Below are 26536 nucleotides of genomic sequence, written 5' to 3'. Positions count from 1 at the left end.
GACTTGCGATGGCGTGGGGGTCGGGTGGCCCGTAATGAGCAGGAGAACCAACCAATTCCAAGCGCTGGGGCATCATGAAGGGTACAATGTGTGGAAGTCCACCACTAAGGGTAGATAACCACAGGGTTGCATGGCAGTCTGTCAATAAATAGTATCAAATGTAACATGAGATACAGGATAAAATCCAAGTGAAGGTATCTAAAATAGATAGCGTCGGGTAGAGGATAGTATCCAAGGTAAGAGAACATAACGTACCTATAGATGTACACCAGTGAGGTGTTGAAGGCCTCCGTTCCATCCCAGCCCCACGTCAGCAGTCTATCATGGGGAGAGCTCAGATGCTCACTCACAGGCCCGAGGGCCCATTAAGTGAGCTCCCCAACCCGGAGACGCCCACGACGCCGCCAGCCGGCAAGCGTCTGACGTCACCGGGTCAGTTTCTCCGCACTGCGCAGGTGCGCGGACCGCGCTACTGCGCAAGCGCGTTCAAGGCGAGCCCGTGGGTAGGAAACCCTGGGCTCCGCAAGGACAAGCAGGAGACGAACACCAGGGCGTCTTCTCCTGCCAGGAGAAACACATGTCCGCCGCTCGGAAGGCACAGGCAGCCACGGACCACACAGGGCACCTAGGGTCAGCCGAACAAAATAAACAAAAACATTGAACATCATAATCCATTGTATCCTTTCACCAGCTATCTTTGTAGCCCCCCACTTACGCTATGCTTTTTACTTAGAGGGCTCTAAACTATCCCCCTTGTCCGCCGCGGGGGAGAGTTGTTTGGGTGGCCCGGTGCCGCACACGATCACCCAATTATAGGGTAAGCCGAACTAGTAATTATGTTTTATTCTTTCCCCTTTCTACATGCTGTTTTTAAGATCACTACTTGTAGTGTATTGTACATTGTTTTTTGCCTGTATTGCATTATATTATTTGTCTTATAGATTGGTCCTCCTGAGGAAGCGATAATATCGCGAAACTAGTCGAGAACCAGACCAGTCAATATTTTGTAATTTACAGATATTCTTTGGTGATCTTTGAATTTCTGTTTTTGCATTTTAATCTGTATACCATGTATTTCCTGTTTGTAATAAATTCCTTTTATACATTCTGTCTATCATCGTTTACCTGTACCGGTATAGTCCAGCCATTTTAGGGTGTGAACAGTATGGGGCCAACATCAGCCACTGTCCCCTATGTCCCACTCTCTTTTCCTTGTACATATTAATTTGGATGATGGTACGGTTTAAATTTTACTACCCTTATTATTTGAGGCTATACTCACAATTTGTGCATATTCATTGGGTGGATAACACACCCGTTTTCCTTTTTCCCCTTGAGTGCCTCTAATTCCTAACTCAGATTACCTTTTTGTTTATTAATTATCCCATTACGTCGGAGTTTGAGCCCCCTCCTTTAGATGGACCTTACATGGGAGCAGCCCTATCACTGACCATGCAGGTTAAGTTCCATATTGTCAGACGTCCCTTCACATTTACCCCACTATACCATGTTTCAACTCATACTTTTAACACTACATCTATCATTGCCATTAATAGGGTTTGGTCAGTCTATATTCACTACCCTTTACCCAAGAGTATGTGCTACTATGGACCGTTTAATTTCCGGTCCAGTGTGATTATTGTGTTATCCATACCCCTAATCCGTAGCTGACCCTTACCCATGTTGGCCCTTTGTAACCTAATCCTATCATTGCTACATCATCGCCCTTCTGCGATTACCCCTTTCTAGCCTAGAATATTATATTATGTAGTTTGACACCCTATGGAGTTCCCTGCCTTCATGTCATCTAACCCCTAATCTAATTATTGTTAGGATTTATTCCATTTTTCCCACCCATCTACCATGGCTTCCTTGCTGTTGGTTGTCACTATTATCCTCAGATTTCTATCCCTACTACGTTTTATTCAGATCCACTGTTTTACACATGCTCACGTTTTTTATTTTATTATCTGTCACTACCAATCAACCATGTATAATTTTCATTCATTCCCTCATCACTCTTCACCACATCACTTCCATTCATTTACAACACACACTTCATCTTTCATTGGCACATCCAAAAACCCCCCCCCTCCCCCCTACACCCCCTCCCCCCACACCCCTTTCCCCCCCTCCTTGTTCCCTGTCCTTATTCTCACTCCTATCACTCACCAACAGGTAGCCCCAACTGATTAATGCTTTCATCTCTCAACCAGGCCTCTCAGTAGCCAATGCTGCCCCCCTCTGTTTGTAGTGCCATCTATGGGGACCAAGTCCCGTTTGTGTTTACCAACACCTTAATGGATTGAGTGGCATTTTACTGCCACTCTTATTTCTTTTACACATACTGCCATTTATTTATTACCATTTTTTGTTATGATGTTCAATGTTTTTGTTTATTTTGTTCGGCTGACCCTAGGTGCCCTGTGTGGTCCGTGGCTGCCTGTGCCTTTCCGAGCGGCGGACATGTGTTTCTCCTGGCAGGAGAAGACGCCCTGGTGTTCGTCTCCTGCTTGTCCTTGCGGAGCCCAGGGTTTCCTACCCACGGGCTCGCCTTGAACGCGCTTGCGCAGTAGCGCGGTCCGCGCACCTGCGCAGTGCGGAGAAACTGACCCGGTGACGTCAGACGCTTGCCGGCTGGCGGCGTCGTGGGCGTCTCCGGGTTGGGGAGCTCACTTAATGGGCCCTCGGGCCTGTGAGTGAGCATCTGAGCTCTCCCCATGATAGACTGCTGACGTGGGGCTGGGATGGAACGGAGGCCTTCAACACCTCACTGGTGTACATCTATAGGTACGTTATGTTCTCTTACCTTGGATACTATCCTCTACCCGACGCTATCTATTTTAGATACCTTCACTTGGATTTTATCCTGTATCTCATGTTACATTTGATACTATTTATTGACAGACTGCCATGCAACCCTGTGGTTATCTACCCTTAGTGGTGGACTTCCACACATTGTACCCTTCATGATGCCCCAGCGCTTGGAATTGGTTGGTTCTCCTGCTCATTATGGGCCACCCGACCCCCACGCCATCGCAAGCCTTTTCGTGGCTAGCATATGTATTACCCTTCGTCCCAACTATTATGGTAAGCCATATCACACGCTTCTATTGTTTACTAGCCCAGTGTAATCCCTCTTGTTTTGTTCCCCTTCCCTTCCTCCCTTTACCCTCCCTGTTCCTGTGCATTGTCTGCTCCTCCTCACCCCGTCCCCTACCTTCCCTTTCCCCCCCTCTCTCCCCCCCCCTTTTTTGCCCTTCCCTCCACTACCCCCTCCCCTGGTGTCCCTCCCAGTCTCCCCCCCCCCCTCCCCCCCTCCCTTTCTTCCCCCCCCTTCCCCTTCCCATGTTCCATTACCCTTACCCTCCTTCCCTCTTCCCTTCCCGCTCCCCCTTTCTCCCTCCTTTTTCCCCCCCTCCCCTTTTCCCCCCCTCCCCCCCCCCCCTCCCCCCAGTTTCCTTCCCCCTTTTTCCCTTGGCCCTCCCTCCCCTCTCTTTCCGCTCCCTCAATATGTGGTTGGCTAATCCATTGTATCCTTTCACCAGCTATCTTTGTAGCCCCCCACTTACGCTATGCTTTTTACTTAGAGGGCTCTAAACTATCCCCCTTGTCCGCCGCGGGGGAGAGTTGTTTGGGTGGCCCGGTGCCGCACACGATCACCCAATTATAGGGTAAGCCGAACTAGTAATTATGTTTTATTCTTTCCCCTTTCTACATGCTGTTTTTAAGATCACTACTTGTAGTGTATTGTACATTGTTTTTTGCCTGTATTGCATTATATTATTTGTCTTATAGATTGGTCCTCCTGAGGAAGCGATAATATCGCGAAACTAGTCGAGAACCAGACCAGTCAATATTTTGTAATTTACAGATATTCTTTGGTGATCTTTGAATTTCTGTTTTTGCATTTTAATCTGTATACCATGTATTTCCTGTTTGTAATAAATTCCTTTTATACATTCTGTCTATCATCGTTTACCTGTACCGGTATAGTCCAGCCATTTTAGGGTGTGAACAGTATGGGGCCAACATCAGCCACTGTCCCCTATGTCCCACTCTCTTTTCCTTGTACAATGTAAAGTAGTGAGTGTACAGCTTGTATAACAGTGTAGATTTGCTGTCCCCTCAAAATAACTCACACAGCCATTAATGTCTAAACCACTGGCAACAAAAGTGAGTAAACCTCTAAGTGAAAATGTCCAAATTGGGCACCAAAGTGTCAATATTTTGTGTGGTTACCATTATTTTCCAGCACTGCCTTAACCCTCTTGGGCATGGAGTTCACCAGAGATTCACAAGTTGCCACTGGATTCCTCTTCCACTCCTCCATGACGACATCACGGAGCTGGTGGATGTTGGAGACCTTGAGCTCCTCCACCTTCCGTCTGGAGACATGCTTGGCCAGTCCATCACCTTTACCCTCAGCTTTTTTAGCAAGGCAGTGGTAGTCTTGGAGGTGTGTTTGGGGTTGTTATCATGTTGGAATATTGCCCTGCGGCCCAGTCCCCAAAGGGAGGGGCTCATGCTCTGCTTTATTATGTCACAGTACATGTTGGCATTCATGGTTCCCTCAATGAACTGTAGCTCCCCAGGGACGGCAGCACTCATGCAGCCCCAGACCATGGCACTCCCACCACCATGCTTGACTGTAGGCAAGACACACTTGCCTTTGGACTCCTCACCTGTTTGCCGCCACACACGCTTGGCACCATCTGAACCAAATAAATGTATTTTGGTCTCATCAGACCACAGGACATGGTTCCAGTAATCCATGTCCTTAGTCTGCTTGTCTTCAGCAAACTGTTTGCAGGCTTTCTTGTGCATCTTTAGAAGAGGCTTCCTTTTGGGACGACGGCCATGCAGACCAATTTGATGCAGTGTGCGGCATATGGTCTGAGCACTGACAGGCTGACCCCCCCACCCCTTCAAACTCTGCAGCAATGCTGGCAGAATCCATACGTCTATTTCCCAAAGACAACCTCTGAATATGATGCTGAGCACGTGTATTCAACTTCTTTGGTCGACCATGCCAAGGCCCGTTCTGAGTGGAACCTGTCCTGTTAAACCACTGTATGGTCTTGGCCACCGTTCTGTAGCTCAGTTTCAGGGTCTTGGCAATCTTCTTATAGCCTAGGCTATCTTTATGTAGAGCAACAATTCTTTTTTTTTAGATCCTCAGAGAGTTCTTTGCCATGAGGTGCCATATTGACCAGTATGAGAGAATGAGAGTGATAACACCAAATTAAACACACCTGCTACCCATTCACACCTGAGACCTTCTAACACTAACAAGTCACATGACACCGGGGAGGGAAAATGGCTAATTGGGCCCAATTTGGACATTTTCACTTAGGGGTGTACTCACTTTTGTTGCCAGCGGTTTAGACATTAATGGTTGTGTGTTGAGTTATTTTGAGGGGACAGCAAATTTACACTGTTATACAACCTGTACACTCGCTACTTTACATTATAGCAAAGTGTCATTTCTTCAGTGTTGCCACATGAAAAGATATAATAAAATATTTACAAAAATGTGAGGGGTGTACTCACTTTTGTGAGATACTGTGTGTGTGTATGTATGTATATATATATATATATATATATACACATACATACATACACACACATACACACACACACACATGCATACACACATACATACACACACACACACTGAGCAAAATTATAAATGCAACACTTTTGTGTTTGCCCCTATTTACCATGAGCTGAACTAAAAAGATCTACGACTTTTTCTATGTACACAAAAGGCCTATTTCTCTCAAATATTGTTCACAAATCTGTGTTAGTGAGCACTTCTCCTTTGCTTAAATAATCCATCCACCTCACAGGTGTGGCATATCAAAATGCTGATTAGACAGCATGATTGCACAGGTGTGCCTTAGGTTGGCCACAATAAAAGGCCACTCTAAAATGTGCAGTTTTATCACACAGCACAATGCCTCAGATGTCACAAGTTTCGAGGGAGCGTGCAATTGGCATACTGACTGCACCAGAACTGTTGTCCTTGAATTGAATGTTAAATTCTCTACCATAAGTCGTCTCCAAATGCGTTTCAGAGAATTTGACAGTACATCCAACTGGCCTCACAACTGCAGACCACGTGTAACCACACCAGCCCAGGACCTCCACATCCAGCATCTTCAACACCAAGATCGTCTGAGACCAGCCACCTGGACAGCTGCAACAATCGGTTTGCATAACCAAAGAATTTCTGCAAAGAATTTCTGCACACACAGAAACCATCTCAGGGAAACTCATCTGCATACGTCCTCATCGGGGTCTCGACCTGACTGCAATTCATCGCTGTAACAGACGTGAGTGGGCAAATGCTCACATTCTATGGTGTCTGGCACTTGAGAGATGTTCTCTTCACAGATGAATCCCGGTTTTCACTGTACAGGTCGGATGGCAGACAGCGTGTATAGCGTCATGTGGGTGAGCAGTTTGCTAATGTCAATGTTGGGGATCGAGTGGCCCATGGTGGTGGTGGGGTTATAGTATGGGCAGGCATATGTTGTGGACAACAAACACAGGTGCATTTCATTGATGGTATTTTGAATGCACAGAGATACCGTGACTAGATTCTGAGGCTCATTGTGGTGCCATACATTCACGACCATCATCTCATGTTGCAGGATGATAATGCTGATAGATGGCGCAAACTAGATAGATGACCGTATCTGTCTATTTCTTGCATAAGAGTGGTTAAGGATGTCTGAGGTGTTGAAAGATAGAATAGTAAATCATCAGCATAGGCCGATACCTTATGTTCCACATCTCCAATACGTATCCCCAATATCTCCCCATTGCTTCTAATCCTACAGAGAAATGGCTCTAATATTATAGCAAATATTAATGGGGAGAGTGGGCACTCTTGCCTTGTTCCATTTCATATATTGAGATAGTCCGAAATTGTACCATTTACTTTGACCCTTGCTCTTGGGTCCGCATAGAGAGCCATTATCCATCCCATCATACAGTCACCCAAACCCACCCCCTTCAAGACTTCATTCATGAAGCCCCAGTTCACCCTATCGAAGGCTTTTTCCGCGTCCATCGATAGTATGATCTTTGGGGCTTTCTCTGGGCCATGTTGTATCCAGTGTGTCATGGTTATGCAATAGAGTTTTCTGTCAGCTTTCCTGTCTCCATGTGTTCATCTCTAAAGACCAGCTGCCTCTCACCTGACTGGTTTTATAACCTCTCCTCTAAGCATGGCCCCACCCCAGACCCTATCAGGGAACCTTATATTAACCTGTGCACTGCAAGCCAGCAGTGCTGATCAACCATTGTGTGTTAGCTTTCGTGTGTACTTGCTGTGTTTCCTACGTCTGATTCCAGTTACCGACTTTGGCCTGTTCTTAACTCTTCCTGTCTGCTCGCGTGACCCTGACCTTTGGCGTGTCCCCAACCATCCCTGTTTGCCTGTGACCCTGAACCTTAGCGTGAACTCTGTTGTCCTTGTCTGCTTGTGGCCCCGACCTTGGCTTGTCCCTTACTTTCCTTGTTGTTCCAGCCTGCTGCCTCCTTCCTCTTCTCCTGTAGTCTACCGTGAGCGTGAGCTGTGAGACCCTGGGGGCCGCGACCTGAAGCCAGACTGCAGCGCAGTACATCCTTACCACTAAAGGCTCTGGTGAACACCTGCTGGCTCTTAGACTCCGCGCCCTGGGGAATCTATGCTCTAGCTCCCAGTGGGATCTGTGTCAGTGATCCAGTAGACCTACTTTCTGAACCTCCCAGGGTTCAATCCGCAGCAGTCAGTCCTAGGGTCCACTACCTAGCGGTGCACTTCTGACTCCTACAGAGTGCATCTGTCACCTAGCCTCAAGGTGACCTGACACAGTGGAGCAGGTGAAGTGCCCGGATGGTATTATCCCTTGCCTCACGTCCTGTTACAAAGCCTGTCTGGTCCGGGTGCACTAAGTCCCCGATGTGTTCTTGCAATCTCAGAGCTAAAATTTTGCCAAGCAGTTTAATATCCGAGTTGAGCAGAGAAATAGGCCTATAGTTTGCACGACCGGAATTTACGCGAACGGATTTTGTTGTCGGAAAATTTTAGATCCAGCTCTCAAACTTTGTGTGTCGGAAATTCCGATGGAAAAAGTCCGATGGAGCCTACACATGGTTGGAATTTCGGACAACAGGCTCCGATTGCACATTTTCCATCGGAAAGTCTGATCGTGTGTACAGGGCATTAGTCTCAGAGAGATTTCAACCAATATAAATCTGCCCTCCAAAAATACAATTCCAGCCTCCTCACTGCCAAGCAGACCTATTTTATCACTCTCATTAGCAACTTCTCATCCCGTCCCCGTCAACTCTTCTCTGCCTTCAACTCTCTACTTCGCCCTTCACCTCCTCCACCCGCCAACTCACTCACTGCCCAGGAGATTGCCAATCACTTCAAACAGAAGATTGATACAATTAGTGAGGAGATCTCTACTGTTCCGATACCCTCCACGCTTTACACTTCATGCCCACAGGCACAATCGTTACTTCCCTCTTTCAACCCCACCACTATAGACGAGGTTGCTAAACTACTTGCTAATGTCCACCTTACCACCTGCCCTCTGGATCTTGTTCCCTCACAAATGCTACGTTCACCCTCTGGCTCTATGCTACACTCTCTAACCCACATCTTCAATCTCTCCCTCTCTTCTGGCATCTTCCCCAACTCTCTAAAACATGCACTTGTCAGACCCATACTTAAAAAGCCCTCACTGGACCCATTCAATCTTAAGAACCTACGCCCCATCTCCTTACTCCCCTTCTTATCCAAATTCCTCGAACATCTGGTATACAACCAACTGAACGCCCACCTCACTGATAATAGCCTTCTTGATCCCCTTCAGTCTGGATTTCGTCCTCAACACTCCACAGAAACTGCTCTCCTAAAACTAACAAACGATCTACTAACGGCCAAAACCAATCAACACTATTCTGTACTCCTACTCCTGGACCTCTCTGCTGCCTTTGATACGGTTGACCACCCCCCCTCCTCAAAAAACTCCACGCCTTTGGTCTCCATGACTGTACTCTTCGCTGGTTCTCTTCCTACTTATTCAACCGCACCTTTAGCGTTTCCTACAACTCTACTTCCTCTTCTCCTCTTCCTTTCTCAGTTGGGGTCCCCCAAGGTTCTGTTCTTGGACCTCTCCTATTTTCAATCTACACCTCCTCCCTGGGTCAGCTGATAGCCTCCCATGGCTTCCAATACCACCTCTACGCAGAAGACACCCAAATCTATTTCTTTACCCCTCAGCTCACTCCCTCTGTTGTCTCCTCACGTATCACTAATTTACTATCAGATATATCAGTCCGGATGACACACCACTTTCTCAAACTCAATCTATCCAAAACCGAACTTATAATTTTTCCTCCCCCATATGCCCCTTCCCTTGATCTCCATCAAAATCGATGGCACAACTATAAGCCCATCCCCACATACCAAGGTTGTAAGTGTAGTCCTGGACTCTGAACTCTCTTTTAAGCACCACCTCCAATCACTGTCCAAATCCTGCCGCCTCAACCTCCAGAATAGCTCCAAAATACCCCCCTTTCTAACCAATGACACAACAAATCTCTTAATTCACTCGCTGGTCATCTCTCACCTCGACTACTGCAACTCCCTTCTCATTGGCTTACCTCTACATAGTCTATCACCTCTTCAATCCATCATGAATGCTGCTGTTAGACTCATCCACCTTAAAAAAAATCGCTCTGTCTCTGCTACCCCTCTCTGTCAATCCCTCCACTGGCTTCCGCTAGGCCAAAGAATTAAATTCAAAATACTAACAACTACGTACAAAGCCATCCACAATTTAGCCCCCAGCTACATCACTAACCTAGTCTCTAAATACCAACCTACTCGTTCTCTTCGTTCCTCTCAAGACCTTCTGCTCTCTAGCTCCCTCATCACCTCCTTCCATGCTCACCTCCAGGACTTTTCTAAAGCCTCTCCAATCCTATGGAATGCCCTACCCCAATCTGTCCGCTTATCTCCAACTCTGTTAGCTTTTAGATGATCCCTGAAAACCCTTCTCTTCAAAGAAGCCTACCCTACCCATACCTATCACCAACAACTTTTTTTTCATTTTCTCCATCAGCTCACCCCCACAGTTATTACATTTTGTTTCCACTTGACCCTCCCTTCTAGATTGTAAGCTCTAATGAGCAGGGCCCTCGGATCCCTCCTGTATTGATTTGTATTGTAAGTGTACTGTCTGCCCTCATGTTGTAAAGCTCTGCGCAAACTGTTGGCGCTATATAAATCCTGTATTATAATAATAATAATAATAATCTTACCAGTAAGCATAGGAAATTTTTACTACAATGCTTGGAATTCTGTCTAACCAAGAATTACTTCTGGTATGACAGAAATGTCTACCTCCAAATCATGGGTGTTGCCATGGGGGCTAGATTTGCCCCCTATGTGGCAAATCTTTTTATGGCCTTATGGGAGGAGGAAAGTATTTTTCAGGAACGTCCCAGTCAATTAAAGTGCTACAAATGATACATTGATGAGCTTATCATGATCTGGGAGGGAGACATTGTTAGCCTTGAAGCATTTATGCTGAAGTTGAATAACAACACCAGAAATATATCTTTCTTTTATGGAACATTGATACCCAGAGGATGGTGTTCCTTGATTTAGAGATTTATAAGGAGGGAGTCAAATTTAAGACACAGAATTATTTTAAACCAACTGATCGAAATGGGTATATCCCTCTCAACCGTTATCATAAAAGTTGGCTTTGTAATATTCTGAGGGGGCAATTTATTCGCCTGAGGCGAAATTGCTCTTCTACTACTGATTTTCTGGCTCAAGCTCAGGTTTTGGCCGATAGATTCCATCAGAAAGGTTACTATAAAGATCTAATTCAGAATGGGATAGGGAGGATAGGGGTCCTAGATGGAATTAATTTGGTATCAGATTAAAATAATAAAAAGGTAACTAAGCATGAATTTAAAATAATTTTAGATTTTAATATTCAATATAAGCAATTTGAGAGGATAGTAAATAAACATTGGGAGGTATTGAGAAAGGATAGAGTACTGGGAACAGTCCTTCCTCCATGTCCCCAATTTATTTATAAAAGAGCCCCCATTTTGAGGGATGCTATCGCTCCAGAGGTTATTGATCCACCTATTTTTAAGGAAAATATCATTTTTTCTTTTCTCTCGGGCTTCTATGCTTGTGGACTGTGTCCGGCATGCAAGCAGTGCAGATTTAATGTGAAGAAACGTAAGGCGTTTGCTTCTTTTTTTATACACAATATTTTAAATAGTTAGGTTAGATTTGCTGTTTACCCACTAGGGGACAGCATGATACCTTGTTTTGAGTTTTTAGACTATTGAAGTTTTCAGTAAGTCTTTTTTATAAGAAATGTTTTTCTTATATATATTTTTACATTTTTTACAAATGACTGGACATGGGTGTCTGTTTTGACGCCTGGAATGCTGACAGGCTTCTTGTCCTTTTGTAAGCGTGAGCCGCACTAATCACTGCTTGCCTGTGTCTTCCGTTGCCATGACAACAGAGGCTTTTATAAAGTTGCTAGGTGACGCCGTGGCCCCGCCCTGCTGAGGAAGTTCTGACGAACGCAACGTGTACAGAGGAGGAGCCACGCACGGATGACCTCACCCACTGCCATCCTTGGACCATTCAGCACACTGTAGTGCTACATGCTTGTTTTTTTTCACAATACATGTGAGTAGTTCTTATTGGACCTTAATACATTTTAAACTTTGCACAGTGAGCATTTGAGTTCCCCTTCTTTATTTATTTATATATATATTTTGGTGATCCTTTTGGCGATATCGGATTGGAGAAGAGGATTCACTGGCCTCTGAGTCCCCCCTTACAGTAAATAGCAACTGCGAGTTCAGATGTAAAAGGGGAACTCTGTGGACTCTGATGTAAAGGGGTACTCTTGTTAATAACTTCATATGATTAAAAATGTTATTTAATAGCAGAAAAATATATGTATAGTTTATACTATTAAAAAAACAAATTTGCTGTGTGCCGCTAAAGTGTTCGGGTTTGACTTGAAGAAAAGGTAGCAACCCTAGGCCAAGCCCAACTCAGGCCAGTTAAGTTCCTCCACCCCAAACTCGCTCATCCATGTCTTTCTGGACCTTGCTTTGTGCACTGGTCCAAAGCATTTGGTGGAGGAGGGATTATGGTGTGGGATTGTTTTTCAGGGGTTGGGCTTGGCCCCCAAGTTCCAGTGAAGGGAACTCTTAAGGGGTTAGCATAACAAGACAGTTTGGACAATTTCATGCTCCCAGATTTGTGGGAACAGTTTGGGGAAGGCCCCTTCCTGTTCCAACATGACTGCGTACCAGTGCACAAAGCAAGGTCCAAAAAAAAAACATGGATGAGCAAGTTTGGAGTGGAGGAACTTGACTGGCCTGCACAGAGTCCTGACCTCACCTCGATAGGACACCATTGGGATGAATTAGAGCAAAGACTGCACGCCAGGCCTTCTCGTCCAACATCAGTGCCTGATCTCACAAATGCGCTTCTGGAAGAATAGTCAACCATTCCCATAGACACACTCCTAAACCTTGTGGACAGCCTTCCCAGAAGAGTTGAAGCTGTTATAGCTGCAAAGGGCGGGCCAACTCAATATTGAACGCTACGGAATAAGACTAGGATTCCATTAAAGTTCTTGTGCATGTAAAGGCAGGTGTCCCAATACTTTTGAGAATATAGTGTATCTGCTTCCATATCTCAATATCTTGCTGAATCAGGCTAATGAAAACTCTCCAAAAAAGTGTGAGACTTCATGAATGCTGATATCTTAAGAGGAATTTCGGCTAGTTCTTAAATCTATGCTCGGGGAAGTCACCTGGCCCAGACGGCTTTACTCAACAATACTATAAAACTTTTTAAAAAAACATGGTCTCCCTCTTTTATCCAGCCACACAGTTCTGGTCTTCAGAGCCTTCCTATACCCCCAGACACACTCTGTGCCCGTATAACAGTGGTACCAAAGGACAGCAAAGACCTGTCACGTGCACAATTATAGACTGACCTCCTTACTGAATACAGACCTCAAACTCTTTACCAAAGTCCTAGCTAACCATCTTATTACTCATCTAAGATAATTCATCTTGACCACGTGGGTTTTATGCAGTGTGGAGAAGCATGAGACAATACTTGCAAGACTCTCAGTCCAATCCACTTTTCCAGCTCCAAGTGCATCTCCTCATTACTTTTAGCAGCCAACACAGAGAAGGCAGATAGACAACAGATGCAGAGCTCTGAACATGGGAACCTCTAAATGAAGTTCATGGATGGAGTCCACAGATGGGTGCTCGGGCTATGATGCCCTCCAGACAACAAGTGAGCAACCAAATCCAGTGAGCCGGCAAGTACAAATCCGTATAGAAGATTTATTCAATAAATGAAGAGAGTATACAAGAAGGCTAACATGTTTCAGCAAACCGCCTTGATCACATCACAATAATGTAGTGAGATACAGAGTATATATAGTGCAAAAAACTCCACCTACCCAACAAGCAATCAGACAAATGTGCGATTTAAAATACAAATTGCTTAATTGGTAAACAGGCATGACACTGAGAAAGCTTATGGACATGGACACAATATTAAGTCAAGAAACAATAAAGTTCACAAAGAAATCAAGCAACAAATGAAAAATTAATGGAAATATAAATACATATATGGGCACATAAAGGCAATAGCCTGTGTGAAAATATATAGCCTCAAGGCATATAAAAGAACCACAAAAAAAGGCAGTTAATAGCACAGGATTAATAATCAATGATTCAAAACACTAATGCCCTGTACACACGATAGGATTTTCCGATGGAAAATGTGTGATAGGACCCTTTTGTCGGAAATTCCGACCGTGTGTAGGCTCCATCACACATTTTCCATAGGAATTTCCAACACACAAAGTTTGAGAGCTTGCTATAAAATTTTCCGACAACAAAATCCGCTGTCGGAAATTCCAATCATGTGTACACAAATCCGACGCACAAAGTTCCACGCATGCTCAGAATAAATTAAGAGACAAAAGCTATTGGCTACTGCCCCGTTTATAGTCCTGACGTACGTGTTTTACGTCACCACGTTCAGAACGATCAGATTTTCCGACAACTTTGTGTGACCGTGTGTATGCAAGACAAGTTTGAGCCAACATCCGTTTGAAAAAAATCCATGGATTTTGTTGTCGGAATGTCCGATCAATATCCGACCGTGTGTACAGGGCATTACAGTACACTAGACGAAATGATGGTATCATTTCAGAAAATTCATTTCACTTTTTTTTTTTTTTGGAATTAGGGGTATAATGATTGATTGATGCACTGAGAGATATTAGGAACATGAATAGCTAGGGAGGCTGGGGCCCTTAACTGGGGGGTGTCGGAGCAAATTCAACTTTTATAATATATTGTATGTTAAGCGAGGAAGTGTTTTCTACCTTTTATTTCTCTCTTCTTTTTTCTCGTTTCACTTGTTTTTTTCTTTTTGAATAGAATATTTTGATATGTGTATATAGAGTTTTGGATATTATGTAAATGTTATATATGGACATATGTCTTTGTCCTTAGATGACTGTCAAGCTGAATTCTAATAAAGTAAAAAAATGTAATTATAAAAAATTAAAAAAAACAGTACACTAGATTAAATGATGGTAACATTTCAGAAAAAGGTCCACATTATACCTGTAGTTCATACCTGCCGGAATCCTAGTGTGGAGATTAAAAATCCACCAGACCTCCCTTTCAAAGGAGCTCCCTGTGGGTGTCACCTTCTCGGAGAGAATCTTTACCCTTTCCAAACCACAGAATTTAAAGTGTTTGACGTGTTTCAAGACATTGGACAGTCCCTTGTCGCTAGTTTAAGAAGCGCCATGATAATGTTTGCTAACTCTGGCTCGCAGAAGGCATGACGTACACCCTACATACTGTAGTCTACATGATGTACATTCTATGGCATAGACCGCATTAGAAGTGCCACAGTTGACATAGTTAAGGATGGTAAATTCTCTCCCAGTAGCACAAGTAGTGATGGTTTTAGGTTTAGTGCTGTGCTTGCCGCAAAAGCGGCAGGTGTTCAAACCACATATATACAGTACCTTGCAAAAGTATTCACCCCCTTGGCATTTTTCGTGTTTTGTTGCCTCACAACCTGGAATTAACATGGATTGTTTGAGGATTTGCATCATTTAACTTACAGAACATGCCCACAACTTTGAAGATTTTTTTATTATTATTGTGAAGCAAACAACAAATAGGACAAAATGACAGAAAAAGTCAATGTGCTTAACTATTCACCTCCCTATAGTCAATACTTTGTAGAGCCATCTTTTGCGGCTATCACAGCTCCAAGTCGCTTTGGATAAGTCTCTATGAGCTTGCCACATCTTAACACTGGGATTTTGGTCCACTCCTCCTTGCAAAACTGCTTCAGCTCCTTCAAGTTGGATGGTTTGTGCTTGTGAACAGCGATTTTTAAGTCTGACCACAGATTTTCTATTGGATTGAGGTCTGGGCTTTGACTGGGCCATTCCAACACATTTACATGTTTCCCCTTAAACCACTCAAGTGTTACTTTAGCAGTGTGTTTGGGGTCATTGTCCTGCTGGAAGGTGAACCTCTGTCCTAGCCTCAAATCACACACAGAGTGGTACAGGTTTTACTCAAGAATATCCCTGTATTTAGCACCATCCATCTTTCCCTCAACTCTGACCAGTTTCCCAGTCCCGACTGCTGGGTGATGTGATGATTTGGGTTTGTGTGGGACATAGCGTTTTCTTTGATGGTCAAAAAGTTCAATTTTAGTCTCATCAGACCAGAGCACCTTCCTCCATACATTTTGGGAGTCTCCCACATGCCTTTTCGCAAACAAATGTGCCATTTTGTTTTTTGCTGAAAGTAATGGCTTTCTTCTGGCCACTCTGCCATAAAGCCCAACTCTATGGCTTATTGTCAGCCTATGTACAGATACTCCAGTCTCTGCTGTGGAACTCTGCAGCTCCAGGGTTACCTCTCTGTGCTGCCTCTCTGATTAATGCCCTCCTTGTCTGGTCCATGAGTTTTGGTGTGCGGCCGTCTCTTGGCAGGATTGCTGTTGTGCCATTTTCTTTCAATTTGGTTATGATAGATTTGATGGTGCTCCTAGAAATCATTAAAGATTTGGATATTTTTTATAACCTAACCCAGACTTGTACTTCTCAATAACATTGTCCCTTACTTGTTTGGAGAGTTCCTTGGTCTTCATGGCAGTGTTTGGTGAGTGGTTCCTCTTGCTTAGGTGTTGCAGCCTCTGGGGCCTTTCAAAAAGGTGCGTATATGTAATGACAGATCATGTGACACTTAGATTGCACACAGGTGGACATCATTTCACTAATTGTGTGACTTCTGAAGGTAATTGGTTGCACCAGAGATTTTTATGGGCTTCAAAACAAAGGGGGTAAATACATACACATATGCCAATTATCAGTTTTTTATTTCTGAAAAATCGTTTTATGTATATATTTTTCTAATTTTACTTCACCAACTTAGACTATTGTGTTCTGAACCATCACATATAATTCAGATTACAAAAAAACATTCAACCAAAGGCTGTAATGTAACAAAATAGGGGGGGTGAATACTTTTGTAAGGCACTGTATATGAGCCAGAGACAGTCAACCATGTCTTGTTCTGTCTTGAAGACAGAAATAGACTATGGGATCAAATATTCCCCGGAGTACTTGAACAACGGCTTGAAAATTTGCAGCCTGCAGACAAAATGGGAACAAGATCAGAATCTGCATATAAAACTGGTAGATATTTGGAAATGATACCCTTAACGAAATTAAACTCATGTGAGAAGGTAGTGACAAAGGCGATTGGATTTTGGGTAGAACAAGAACCACCTTTTATCTTGTAGTGCTTTTTGTCTGTTTTCCCCCTGTTCTTATTCAAAAGAGGCGATCTTTCCTTCATGGAGGCTATGCGGATGGCTCTATCAATATGCCACTGTTTGTAATAACGTACTTTCACCCTAGAGGTGATGTTATTGCATTCATAAAGGAAAGAATGTCAGAACAATTGCACCTCGTTCTAATATACTCCCCCACAGGCACAGATTTGATAGTGTGCATTGGATGACAGCTGGTAGCCAAAAGGAAAGAATTCCCAGCATATTCCTTACGGAAGGTGTGGGAATGGACAATATTGGCGTTCACATCACCAGTGAGAGTGACATCAAAAAAGTTAATGTGAGTGGGTTGACTCTCAAAACTGAATTCTAAATTCAAAGAGTTGTTATTCACATATGTGATGAAGAACGCCAAGTCTCCACGAGACGGTGAAAAAGAAAGACCCTTGGACAAAAGTGAACTTTCTGAAACAGTCAATGAGGCTTTAGAGAGATTAGCTACATTACACGTACTGGTGTGAGTGTCAGTCCTTCTTGCTGCGGGTCTGGCGAGGATAGTTGTGTCTTCTTGGCAGAGCGTTTTCCCCTCCTTGTCCCAGGAATGTGCTGGAAATTCTTTCCTTTTGGCTACCAGCTGTCATTCAATGCACACTATCAAGTCTGTGCCTCTGGGGGAGTATATTAGAGTGAGGTGCAATTGCTCTGACATGGATTCTTTACTTCATGAATGCGATATCACCACTAGGCTGAAAGTACATGGTTACAAACAGTGGCATATTGATAGAGCCATCCGTATAGCCTCCATGAAGGAAAGATTGTCTCTTTTGAATAAGAACGGGGGAAAACTGACAAAAAGCACTGCAAGATAAAAGGTTCTTCTTGTTCTGCCCAAAATGTAATCACCTTTGTCTGGGGAATATTTTATCCCCAGCCTAATTTTGCCTTCATGACAGAACAAGACATGATTGACTGTCAATATATATATATGTGGCTCATATATATGTGGCTTGAACATCTACTGCTTTTGCGACAAGCTCAGCAGTAAAACATAAAACCATCACTGTTTGGGTTACTGGGAGAGAATTTACCATCCGTAACTATGTCAACTGTGGCACTTGTAAAGTGGTCTATGCCATAGAATGTACATCATGTAGACTACAGAATGTAGGGTGTAAGTCCTCTACGAGCCAGAGTTAGCGAACATTATCATGGTGCTTCTTACACTAGCGACAAGGAATTGTCCAATGTCTCAAAACACTTCAAACACTTTAAATTCTGTGGTTTGGAAAGGGTTACATGTTCTCTTCGAGAAGGTGACACCCACAGGAAGCTCCTTGAAAGGGAGGTCTTTTGGATTTTTAATCTCCATGCCAGGATTCCATCAGCTATGAACTATAGGTATGATGTGGACCTTTTTCTGAAATGATACAATCATTTCATCTAGTGTATTGTTAGTGTTTTGAATCATTGATTATTTATCCTGTGCTATGAACTGCCTTTTATTTTTATTTTTGTGGCTCTTTTATATGCATTCGGGCCATATTTTCTCACACAGGTTATTGCCTTTATGTGCCCATAAATGTATTTATATTTCCATTCATTTTTGTTGTTGGATTTCTTTGTGAACTTTATTGTTTCTTGTCTTAATATTGTGTTTTCTTACTATTGGAAAAAAATGTTCCACTGGATAGATTCATTCTACTCATCCTCGATAGATGTAGGTATGGTAAATGAGGCCAACTTATCTGGCTAATAAAACCCTTCAAGGTTGCCCTCTTTCCCCTCTCATTTTTTTTTTTTCAAAGATTTTTATTTTTTAAATACAAGAATACATGAAATACACTATTTCCAGTGAAGCAATGAGAAACAATTGTGATTACATATAAAACCAGAGGTCAAATAAGAGTAAGACAATAAAACATGGTTTGGCTCCGAAAACCCTGAGAATCCCTCTCGCATTTTGGTTAATGTAGCAGGATTTTTGGGGGAAGCACTCCCAGCACCCCGTATGGGATCTTACTGTGCCTGAAGGACCACCCCAACAATCCATGAAGAAGCTATGAGCCTTGTGGAGGGTAGAAAAGCACTAGAACCAAACCTTCGAGCCTAGTGGAAAGGACCGCTTGTCATACTTTCATTTAGGTAACAAACCCGTGTATTCACTTTGTATGTTAGGATGCACTATAGTGCAGGAGAAAAGGGAGAGAAGAGGGGAGAATAGTTGAACATGAGAAGAGAAAAGAAAAGGGGGAAGAGCCAATCAACAGGAAGGGAGGTATAAGCTAGATGATAGAGACTATTTGTTAGACCTGGATTCCAGGTATGAAAGAGATGCCCACATGCAGGGCCCAAAGTTCCCAAATAGTTTCAAATGTAGAGGCCGTATCCGTTAAAATGCTAGTCAACTTCTCCTGGGACATAATCCACAAGATCTTTCATCTGGCTGCTAAGAAGGAGACCCTGGGTTGTTTCCAAGCTTTGGCTATGGTCAGCTTGGCCCCTAACAGCATAAAATTTTATCAATTTGCGGTTGGCTTTGGAAGTCTTTGCAAGGTTCGAATTTAGGAGAGCAATGGCTGGGGTTCTTGGGAGCTGGTAACTTGTCACTTTTTGGATCAAGGCAAACATCTTGTTCCAGAACGACCCAATTCTGGGACACTCCCACCAAATGTGGGCCATGGAACCTATGAGTTGGCAACCACGATTTTTTCCGACGGATGTTGGCTCAAACTTGTTTTGCATACACACGGTCACACAAAGCTTGTCGGAAATTCCGAACGTCAAGAACGCGATGACGTACAACATGTATGATGAGCCGAGAAAAATTAAGTTCAATAGCCAGTGCGGCTCTTCTGCTTGATTCTGAGCATGCGTGGAACTTTGTGCATCGGAATTGTGTACACACGATCAGAATTTACGACTACGGATTTTGTTCTCGGAAAATTTGAGAACCAGCTCTCGAATTTTGTGTGACGGAAATTCCGATGGAAAATGTCCGATGAAGCCTACACACGGTCGGAATTTCCGTCAACAATCTCCCATCGAACATTTTCAGTCGGAAAATCCGACCGTGTGTACGGGGCATAAGGGTTTGTTGTAGGAAAAATGGTAGCCAGGATCTAGAAAAGGATCTAGAAAAGGAGGTCTGCCACCGCTCCAAATCCCATTGAATTTGGGAGGTCGTTTTCCCAAGCCAGCATATAAGGTGATTTGCAAGACGGGTGAACAAGTGACTGGTAGATGATGGAGATTCCACCCCTCTGATCTGTGGCCTGTCCACACCATAGTTCGTAAGGTGTGAATCTGGGTGGGGTGGGTTTCCCCTTCCAGAACCTATGGAGAAAGTGTTGTATTTGTTGAAATAAGTATTGTTCCGAGGTTGGAATTTCAAGCTGCTGAGCACAGAAGCTCTGGGATATTGGTCCCAAGAGAGTGAAGAAATGGACAATCATATAAAACCCCTTGTCCAACCACCATTTAAAGGATTAAATGTCTTGACCGGGTTTAAAGTCCGGATTGTGAAAGATATATGCTAGGGGCTGACATTCAGAGGTAAGTGAGGTGTCCAATCTCATTTTGTCCCAGAGAGTAAGGGTTTGTAATAGGATGGGCAACAGTATTGGGGATCGATCTTTGGAGGGGACCCATAGGAGATAATCTAAGGTGTAGGTGTGGCTGTCTGTCTCTCTATTTGAACCCAGTCAGGTTTTTCGAGTCTGAAGTACACAGTGGATAGTTGAGCTATTCTTGCTGCTTGAAAATACCATAACAGGCATGGTAGACCCAACCCGCCCCATGTCCTAAGTTGGAATAGGGTTTTTTGGGGTATCCTGTGGCCTGGAACCCCCCAGACGAATTTAGTGACTTTGCTTTGGATAGATTTCAAATGATCTTTCCTTATATTGATTGGGAGGGATTTGAATAGGTAGAGCAATCTGGGGAGGAGCGTAATTTTTATGGAGTAATTCTTCCTAGCCAGGATAGCTCCCCCTTAGCCCAGTTTTTCAGATCAGACTCTAGCTTCTGGTACATGGGAGGGAAGTTCGATGAGTACAAGTGTTCTATTTTGGCCCATGAGAGTGATCCCCGAGTATTTATTAGAGGAGTCGCTCCACTTAAACTGGAAAGAGCTTTTCAATGTTGTAACTGTTTCTGGTTTAAGAGAAATGTTTAAAGCGTGGGATTTAGAGTAGTTTACCTGGAGGCCCGAGATGGCTGTAAATTTGTTCAATAGTTTGCAGAGAGTGGGAAGGGTTGTAATCTGTGAAGTAATAAACAGCAGCATGCTAATTGCGGCGAATAGGCCGCATTTATCAGTTTGAGAGCCGCAAGTTACTCCTTGGATGTTGGGGTTGGAGCATATTGCCATCACCAAGGACTCGATTGCAATAGCAAAAATTAAGGGGGACAGTGGGAAGCCCTGTCTAGTGCCCCTAGATATACTAAGGGGTTTTGAGTAATGTCCCTGGAGGCGTATCAGAGCTTTCAGGGAAGAGTAAAGGGAGTGAAGAACCCCCATGAAGCGCTGGCCAAGTCCCCAGCACTCCATGAGGGTGAAAATATAAGGCCAGTCGACCGAGTCAAAAGCCTTATGTAAATCAAGGGATAGTAGCATTCCTTCTTGTTTGGGGCTCTTACCCCAGCTAGATTGTAGTAGGGTAAATTATGTCTATTGGCCTTCAGATTTGGTCCGGCCCCTGTCTGCCAGGGATAAATCCCACCTGGTCCTTGTGGACGTACCGACTAATGAAGGAAGCTAGGTGATTGGCAAGATTTTTTGTTAGAATCTTTAGGTCATTGTTTATGAGGGAGAGGGGTCTATAGGTCCCCACCTCTTTCTGGTTTTTGTCTGGTTTGGGTATTACGGTTATGTAGGCAGTGTTGCGTTGAGGGTCTAAGGGAGAGCCTAGGGTTTTTTGCGTTGAAAAATTTTGCCAAGTAGGGGGTGAGAGTGCCAGCAAAGGCCTTTTAATAGGGTACTGACAGACCGTCAGGTCCAGGGGCTGAACCCTTCTTGAGATCTTTTATGACCTTCAATATCTCCTCAACCAAAAATGTTTTATGTTCGGTAGATAGAGTCGGTAAGGGAAGGTCCTTCGGGAAGTTGGAGATTATTGGGCCCTTGTCCATGGGGGCTGTGCTGTAGAGCTTAGTGTAAAAGTCATGGAAGGCTTTGCGTATTTTGTTTGGATTGGCTGTAGGGGGTTGACCTGCTACCCTAATTTTGGGGAGGGTGTGGGTGCAATACCAAGGTGAAAGTTTAGATGCTAACATAGAACCAATTTTGTCTGTCTGAGAGTAGAATTTGACCCCACTCCAGCAAATGTGTTTCTCTGCTTTTGCCATGAGAGCTAGATTGAGCTCTAATCTAGCTGCATCTAACTGTTCTATTGAGGCCTTAGTTGGGTATTTCTTATGTTTAGTCTTTAGGGTTGCAAAGGTTTTTTCTAATTTGATAATGTCCATCTGTCGCTCTCTCTTGATTTGGGTCACTAGTTGGATTATTTTGCCTCTAATAGTCACTTTGTGGGATGCCCACAAAATCTATGGGGAAATATTGTCAACGTCAATCAGGTTGAAGTATTCCTTTAAGAAGTCATCTATTTCTTTAGTTTTGATGGGGTCACTAAGGAGCGATTCACTTAATCACCAGTTTGTTCCTTGTAGTCTTGTAAGTGTATTATGTAGGGAGAGCGTTACCAATGAGTGATCTGAGCAGACTGTATCCGTGATGGTGGATTTTTGAGCTGATGGGATGAGGCTTGGTAAAACTAGGATATGGTCGATCCTGGCATAGGACTGGTGGTCTTTTTGAGGGGTTCAGTTCCCTCCAAATGTCGACAAGGCCTTGTGAGCTAAGAAATCTAGCTATTTTGAGACTCGCCTTAGTGGGGCATGACAACTGAGCCATAGTCGGTTTGGTCCTCTATAGCCCTTGGTCAAAGGCAACGTTCGAGTCCCCTCCAAAAATGACTGTGCCCTCCAAGAGGGGGTTTATGGTTTTGAAGAGAGACTGGAAGAATTTAGTCTGTCCCTTATTGGGGGCGTAGTAGGATACTATGAAATATAACCACCCCTCCACAGTCCCCTTTACTAGTAGAAAACGTCCCTCTGGGTCTCTGTAGTCCGCGATCGGGGAGAATTTACTATGCTTAGAGAATAAGATTGCTACCCCCTTGGTCTTGTTTGCTGCATTCACTAAGTAAAATGTTGGGTAATATGCGTGTAGGAATCTGGGGTTGTATCAGGCCGGGAAGCGTGTCTCTTGGAGCATAACTATGTCTAGTTTGAGGGAGTGATCATTTTCAAGTGCTTTCCTCTGTTTCCAGGGGAAGTTTAGTCCCTGAGCATTAGGTGTAGCTATCCTGAAATTCGTCCCTGTTGGGTTTGAGTTAGCCAGAGAACAGAGGGGTGGAATGCTGTCGAAACTACCGTCACCTATCCATTGCCGTCTTCTTCTGTTGGAAATAGTTCTGAACGTATGGCGGGTTTTGATCCGGGTCTGGAACCAGGTACACATCACAACCTGTAGATTGGCTAGAAAACGGTGAAGAGTTAGAGATAGGGAAAAAGAGGATAGTAAACAAAATAAGGAAAAGACCAATCGGGTTTGGCATGGAACACTCCTCCTAAACTCCTACCGAAAAAAAATCATCTGCTCCGTAATGAGGGCCGACAACCCATCCCACAGAAACAGGGAAGCTGCTACTATGGGTTAGGTGGAGGCCCAAAGGGGTCACCCCAGACCCTTATTTCTATGTGAGACAGTAACAAAAATTAAACACAACCAATATTATCATATCTATAGAACATTGGGTGAAAAAATAAAAATGAAGAGATCCCCAGAACTCCCTCTGGGGTGTCTCCCTCCCCTCTCCAGTGGGGGGGGGAGAGGGAGGGCCCCTTTAAAGTGGAGTTCCACCCACTTTTACAACTCTTCAGCATCCCTCACTAAACTGTGCACTGTAAACGAATTGGATATTTAAAAAAAATTCTCAGCACTTACTGTATATCTGCTGTATTCATTTTTCACTTCCTCCTCCCTGGCCGTGGCCCATCGCATCATTTCCTGTTTGCAATGCCTTCTGGGAAGGGGCAGCAACTTCCTCTGACACTGTCGTTGCTATGGAAACCCGACCTGAAACCTATTACACTGCTTGTGCTGCACTGAGCATGTGCGAAATCTGCAAGGATGAGATGCAGGAAGAAATACAGTCTGGCTTCAGATGCCCACACTTAAGATGGCCACGGCCTGCTGTAAGTTTATAAAATAACAAACTACTGCTATAAACTAACAAAACAGACCTTAGTTTACAGACTAACTTTACTAGAATATATTAAGCTTGTGTATTATAAGGGTATTTTTATTTAAAAAGTATCATTTCGGCCGGAACACCACTTTAAGGAGCACAAAGCTCAAGGCACTGAGACTGCCCGTTTCGGGCCCTGAATGCAAGAAAAATTACTATCCCTCAGGCCACGGGAAAATCTGAGTTCCTGGCGCCCCTGGAGCTGTGCTCGATGGAGGTCGGGAAAGCTCCAGAGTAGAGCTCTAAACTTCTCAATGTCTAGGGCCTTGGAGTTAGCATGTGAACATTGATGGCACAGTTTTTTAGACAATAGAGAAACACTTGTCATGTCCTGTAATTTGCTTGTAACTAGCAACAGGAAAAGAACTTGAAATGCATAAACGGGGGGGGGGGTAAACAGTTTGGCCACGTAGCCACGTAGGTTAGGAGCAAGTAGCTTCATCAACAGGCAGAACCACTATCATGGGAGAGGAGAACAAATGAGAGTAGGGTAATTGTTGCAGTCTTAGGGAGGCCTGCCATCTTTGGATCTCTTGGTCTTTCCTTTGTTCCAGACGGGGAGACCGGGCTTGTTGGAGGGGAATGCTTGGTAGAGCCTACGGATGAGGTGGTAAAGTCTGTGGATGCTTCCTGCGATATGAGCTTGAGGTTTAGGAAGAGCTTTTCGCCATCTGGCAAGTTTGAGAAAGAGTTTGTCTTGCCCTGGAGTGTACATTTCACAGCAAATGAGAAGGCCCATCGATATTTAACGTCCTGTTGAGAGAGGACTGCCAGGAGTGGTTTGAGAGCTCTCCGCTTTTGAATTGTTGAGGGGGAGAGATCTGCAAAGATTTGTATGTGATGACCCTGGCATGTCACCTTTGGCTTGGTGCGTGATTGTCGCATGACTTCTTTTATAGCGTAGAAGTGTGGCTTCACGATTACATCTCTAGGGGTTCCATCTTTTCTAGGGAGTCCCAGGAGCCTGTGAGCTCTGTCCAACTCCAAGCGGTGCGGGGGGGTATTAGGGATTAAATCCTTGATAAGCTTTTGGACTGCAGAGGAAATGTCCGTGATGGTCTCAGGAAGGCCTTGGATTCTAAAGTTATATCTTCTGGACCTGTTTTCCAAGTCATCAATTCTGGAAAAGGCTGTTTCAAGCTGGTCTTGGAGGACCTGAATGTGGGCTGAATTCTAATACCGTAACGTCCAGTTTGTTTTCTATGGCCTCCATTATGGAGCCCAGGTTTAGAAAATCAGATTTAATGTCTCTTGTGTTTTTTGCCACTGTGTTGGCTAGCCCCCTCTCTAGGAGGTCAGAGAGCCTGAGGAATAGGTCACCTGGCAGAGTAGCCGGGTCCTGGACTGGGAAGCCTGGGGGTGGGGTCGCAAGCAGGTGGGTTTTGGAAGGCCTGACCAGGGAAAGTGTGTAGTTCTCCATGGTGCGGACCAGCAGGGACTCTGTGGAAGTTGGAGTGGGAATCAGGGGGAGCTGGGTACTCCCAAGGATCACCTGGGTGTAGGTGAGGGTAGCTGGGGCTAAGACTTGCCTCTGATCCTGGGATCCACCCCCTGTGTAGGCCGCGTGTGGCTGTGCTGCTGTGGCGGCGGTGGCCATCTTGGTACACCCACCCCATGCTGTCAAACTGCAGCCCGAGATCTCATCTGGCGGCCAGTCTGGACATCCAGGGGTGTGCACGGGGGGGCTCAGGAGCTGGGGTGTCCCGTAGGCCACTGTCCCGGGTGGCCGTGAGATGGGCTGTGTGCGACGTGGGTCCGGGGTGATGCGGAGCTCCGGGCTTAAGCGCCCATCTTGGAGCTCCCGCGCATGTGCACCCCCTCCCCTCTCATTTTAATAATACCACTAGAGCCATTGCTACATCACAAAAGTGCAAACCGTGACTTCACAGGTTTAGAAGTTGGGAACATACAGTATACTAGACATGTGCATGACGAAAAAAATTGTTTCGTTTAGTTTCGTTTCGTTAATCTAGTTATTTTGTTTCGTTAAATAACGTTGATTCGTTCAATTTGTATTCGGAATTCATAATCTTCAAATTTTCTTTGAATTTACCGATTTTTTCGATTTGAAAGTTCAGATCGATACATTTTTGAAGCGGTCGAAACAAAAATGTTATATTGTTTACTATTCGAATGCAGTAAAGTGAACAAACAAAAGAAAAATATTTATCAAATGATTACAATGATTCTTTAAATCACCTTTGGCTTAACAAAAACAAGATTATTTCGAAATGGTACTCTAATAACACACACAGTGTGATTTCAGCAATATGTGTAGTTAGAATTGACTGGAGGGCAA

The 26536-nt window shown here is 44.2% G+C and overlaps 1 protein-coding gene across 1 annotated transcript in view; it reads right to left on the bottom strand.

Moving 5' to 3' along the window:
• LOC141146060 (meprin A subunit beta-like) overlaps positions 1–25834 on the bottom strand; it is a 183547-nt gene extending 157713 nt beyond the window's left edge. Inside the window, exon 1 of the mRNA XM_073632822.1 lies at positions 25418–25834. Within this exon, the coding sequence (XP_073488923.1) occupies positions 25418–25834 (417 nt within the window). The remainder of the gene's footprint in view (positions 1–25417) is intronic.
• Positions 25835–26536: the final 702 nt, after the last annotated feature.

Source organism: Aquarana catesbeiana, linkage group LG05 (genome assembly GCF_042186555.1).
Source record: "Aquarana catesbeiana isolate 2022-GZ linkage group LG05, ASM4218655v1, whole genome shotgun sequence".
Lineage (NCBI taxonomy): Eukaryota > Metazoa > Chordata > Amphibia > Anura > Ranidae > Aquarana > Aquarana catesbeiana.
Note: the sequence above shows the minus strand (reverse complement) of the source record. Positions and strands in the feature narration are given on the sequence as shown.